General features: G+C 49.3%; 1 protein-coding gene across 1 annotated transcript; it reads right to left on the minus strand.

Moving 5' to 3' along the window:
• Positions 1-424: 424 nt before the first annotated feature.
• On the minus strand, positions 425-4,445 carry tmem151bb (transmembrane protein 151Bb). The gene is made up of 2 exons (XM_028988043.1): positions 4,052-4,445; positions 425-2,926 (listed from the first exon to the last, which is right to left on the minus strand). Exons 1-2 carry the CDS (start codon positions 4,139-4,141, stop codon positions 1,508-1,510), a joined length of 1,509 nt encoding a protein of 502 aa, XP_028843876.1. The 5' UTR covers positions 4,142-4,445; the 3' UTR covers positions 425-1,507.
• Between the last annotated feature and the right edge of the window lie 224 nt (positions 4,446-4,669).

Raw genomic sequence — 4,669 nt, forward strand, 5'->3', positions numbered from 1 at the left:
TGCGATTTTTGCTATTTTTACTTTCCCAGAGGAACTTTACAGTGGGATTAATAAAGTTCCACTTACCTACCAGAATCTGATCCAACATTTACATATTATTCAGAGCGACAGTAAATAGTGACTGGGACAGGCCCCCCGGAGACACTCAGGGTTAAGAGTCTTGCTCAGGGATACAAAGGCAGTAAGTGGGGTTTGAACTTGTGGTGAGTATGTTACCCCATAGGCTTCTACCTACAACAACTCCTTTCACCCTTCCTGTCAGGGTAACAGATGCCAAAAAGAGTAAAAGCTGTTGATTTCTCTCACAATACTCACTCAAGTGGATACACATTTTGTTTATTTGTATTATGTGTGTGCTACATAAAGGCAATACTGTGATGATAAAACCTTTTTTTTGCTGACTCATGATATACAGTATATAGGCAGTATAAACGTGTTTAACATGACAGTAGCAATATCTGCAATGTTAACGTCTACAGAATGCAGGTAGTTACGCTATTACCAGCATTGTTAGGAAGTGGATTTAAAATATGCATTGTCTTTGGAACATCAACCATCAAATTGATCCTCTTTATGGACACCAAGGGTTGCAGCAGCATTACGTTTCAGTTCACAACAGAGAACGCCTTCAAACATCCCATGTGCTTCCTGGTTTCAAAACATTCCCTTTCAAACTATACATACAGGATAATCATACACGGTACCAGAGGTTAACTGTTGCATAGTCAAAATTGCATTTTTTTACAAGGTATATATTACTGAATACAACAGCTATAGTAGACAATATGTTCATAACACTGTGTGCATTACCATTTTTACATCACATTAGACAAAAACAATTTGGATCATCGCAATATCCTATAGTAGATGCCAACTACATTAGATGCTTTACGTGTGGCGCAGTTATCAAAATACAAATTTAATTTGTGCCGTTGGTTCTGTGCACAACATGAAAAATGATCAAAATCATTACATTTTAGAATGAGTTATTTTGTGCCTGGCATTAGTTCTCTGTTCTCTTCAATTATGTAATGTCAGATGTTACTTATATGTCCTTTTCACCATATTTGACATGCAAAGTGTACCTCATCATCAGATGAGTATAACGTAGTCATGAGTATAAATAAAGTGCAAACCTAGTTTTTGCTTTGTGACTGACTGCATCTCTATATATGAGGCTGTGTGAAAGCAGATTTTGCAGTCACAGACAGTCATTGCACGACTTATTACTAAAAAGTCATAGAAAAAAAAAGAAGAAAACTGAGCTCACGTTATTGCTATGACTGATACATGTCTATGATAAAGTGAGTTACGTTTTCTTTGATCGCAAACACTGTATGGATCCGCATAGAATGTCATAATTAGAAGTCATGCTAACATTTCTTTCCCAACCACACAGTGAGGGAAAACCGGAACATTCTGATTCCTGAGCGACCAGGAGATTGACACGGCAGCCATGCATGTGCTGTGTTAAAGGTCCCCCTTCCCTCCTCAGGCCGAGAGGTTGTCATAGCGACGTCTCCACGCAGGAGCCGTTGCGGTGGACGGAGCGGTGGTTGGGACAGCTCTCGCTGCAGTGCACGATCAGCACCGGGAAGCAGAGGGCGTCCTGGTAGGCGGGCGGGTCCTCCTCGCCGCGGCCCGCCTCGCGCCCCGACAGGCAGTGCGTGTTTTCGCTGGGGCTCTCCTGGTCGTCCAGGCTCCCGCTGCCACTGCCACGCCAGAAGCAGCTGCGGCGCGAGCCGTAGAGCCGACTCAGGGAGAAGCGGCTGGAGCTGAAGGGCAGCCGGGGGCTGGCGCCGTTGCCGCAGATGCTGAGCGCGCTGCGCGAGAAGACGGACGAGCTGCTGATGGCGCGGTGGCAACGCTCGCAGTTCTGCCGGAAGCCGGGCGGACGCTGCGCCAGGTCCATCAGACCCGCCTCCGAGTAGCTCGGCACCAGCTGCTGGTTAGAGCGGATGTGCCACTCCAGCTCGGTGCTGTCGATCGTGTTGACCCGAGGAATGCGGCGGCAGTATGGCCGCTCGTCGCAAGGCGTCAGGGGGACGTAGTCGGAGCCAAACAGCTTCTCTACCCGGTAGTGCGCGTAGGCCGTCCGGTACTCCGTCAGCACCCGAAGGGGCCAGGACAGGGTGAGGAAGGACGCGGCCCAGAAGACGTAGTTCGAGACGTACCAGGGATGGTGGTCCGGGTTGGAGAAGGCGATCGTGTACTCCTTGAAGTCCACGTTCTTCAGGTGCATGCCCTCCCGGGCCTCCATGTAGTCGTCCAGGCCCTCGTTGTCTGTGAAGAACCTGGCCCGCTGTGTCAAGTAGGAATTCTCAGACTCCACGTTGGCAAAGCTGAAACACTTGGTGAACCTCAGCTTGGTGATGGCTGACCTCTCCAGGTCCACCAGCTGCTTGGACACGTCCTTCACCCCACAGTGGCCGTAGTCAAACTCGGCCTCGGCGACGTGCGTGTTGACCCTCTCGTGGTACACCTGCGTGGTAGTGTAGGCGTCCCCGTTGCGGTAGCGCGTTACCTGGCGCGTCCGTCGCACGTAGTGGTAGCTGATGGCCTTCCACCAGATGCAGGGCTTGGCCTGCTGCATTCGCTGCATGCGTTCGTAGATGCCCTCCACGTCCACCTTATACTGCAGCTCGTTGCGGGCGTGGCAGTGCCAGCATTCCACCAGGTAAACCACATACAGCATGACCAAAAAGGCCAAGGGAATGTAGATATAACCGTCCGAGCAGGGGCTGTCGTGGTAGACCATGGACTTCCCCCCTTTGAAGGCACTGTCGAAGGTGAGACGGGTAACCTTGGTGACCTGGCACCACACCATGGCCCCCATGCAGCCGTACATGAGCATGGAAAGCAGCAGGCATTTCCAGAACACTTCTCTGCACAGGGATTTACTCAGTGTCTGCTTTAGAGGCCTTTGCTGCAAGAGAACCCAAAAAACACCATACGTTGAAAAAGGCTGACAGGCCACAGTCCCCAAACACTCATATCAGGCCCGCCAACTCTCACACGATGTCCTCACATGCTCCCATACCTCCGGTTTCTTACGCTGAAAGATCTATATTTGATCTATCTCATCTAGGCTGATCCATTGCGTCAGGCCAAAAAAATACGGGGCATTCAGAACAAGTAGTCTACGCCATAATCCGTTATTCCGAATGGACTGATGAGGGTTAGGAGAACTACTCCGTCTGTGAGCGATTTAGATTCAGACTGTGCAAAGAAATGGTAAGTTATGCAACTGTTATGGTAGAAATTGCTGTACTAATGATTATAAGATGTATTTATGTGATGGAGTTAAAGTTTAGATATAGTGTAGTAAGGACTCAAAGGATTTGGTTCAGTGGAGACCTCAGATTCATGACTCATGAGTTATTTAATGGATCCGGATGATCAACCCGGGTGAGTTGTGAATCACACAGCACTAGTTCCCCAAATTTCATAGGGAGGGCCCTGCCCCCAAATGCTTAATTCCTTGTGGGCCAGTCTGTGGCATAGCGGGTCCTGCTGCATATTAAATAACCATCGAGCGCACAAAACCTAGAACTTCTCGAAAATCTCTATCTTTTTGTGGACATACTTTGTTTGTTCATTTTGTTGCTTTTTAAGGAAATGTTCTGTTCTTCTGTTCAGTGAACTTCTGTTCTGTGGTGTGTAAATGCCAGAACTGCACCCGGTTATTAAAAAAAAACAAAACCTAACCTAATCTGGGCACTGAGGATTTTAGCGTTAAGCTTTTTATGCTGAATGTGTTGGAATGTGTACGAAATAAGTTCCGTATAGATAATATGGCCAATCATCCATTAAATTCAGTCCATTAAACGTGAACAGGTTTCGTGCGATTCTGAAGAGGATGAAACACGATTTTAACCCAAAAAAAAAAAAAAAGCGAACGCACTTATTATAATAACCATGCCTCGAATGGACCGGCAGCACCAGCGTTTTCACCCAAGACGCAGCGTCGCCGCCGGTGCAACGTCGGCGAACGCAGCCCCGCGGTGACATAACGGGCCCGGACCGGGAGCGATGCCCCTGCTGTCGTTACCTCCTCCCTGGGCGTGTCCGCGTCGTCCTCGAACGCGGTGGTGGCGGTGCTGCTCTCGCTGGCCGTCGCCGCCGAGGCCGGCGGGGACATGACGTCGGGGAGGCGAACGCGTCCGCGGCTTTCCGTGCCGCCCCCAGCGCCGCGCGTACCGGATCCCGGCCGGGGCTGAAACGGCGACAGCCCCCCCACCACCCCTCTTTACAGCAGGCTAAGATGGAAGCCGCGTGGGAGAGACCGTGGGCGCCACGAAATGAACGCGAGCCGCCAGACTCGGGGTGGTCGCCACGCCGCGCCAGGTCCCCTGCCGGCCGCCAGCTCGGCGCGGGGCGACGTGACCTTGTCGCTTCATCATAAAACGCCTTCGGTCCTGCAGCCGTTTATTCTAGACAAGCGTTCATCCTACAGTCCAATAAAATCCAATAAAAAAAAAAAAAAAAAACACACTAGTAATCTGGTTTTGGCCAATGAAAATATATTTCTGCTATAATCACACATTAAACCATTTACATTTACATTTAAGGCATTTGGCAGACGCCCTTATCCAGAGCGACTTACAACGTGCTTTAAAGTTACCATCGATGAAGTTCATTAGGACCCTTAACTATGAATCTTTTTATT

Source organism: Denticeps clupeoides, chromosome 1 (genome assembly GCF_900700375.1).
Source record: "Denticeps clupeoides chromosome 1, fDenClu1.1, whole genome shotgun sequence".
Classification (NCBI taxonomy): domain Eukaryota; kingdom Metazoa; phylum Chordata; class Actinopteri; order Clupeiformes; family Denticipitidae; genus Denticeps; species Denticeps clupeoides.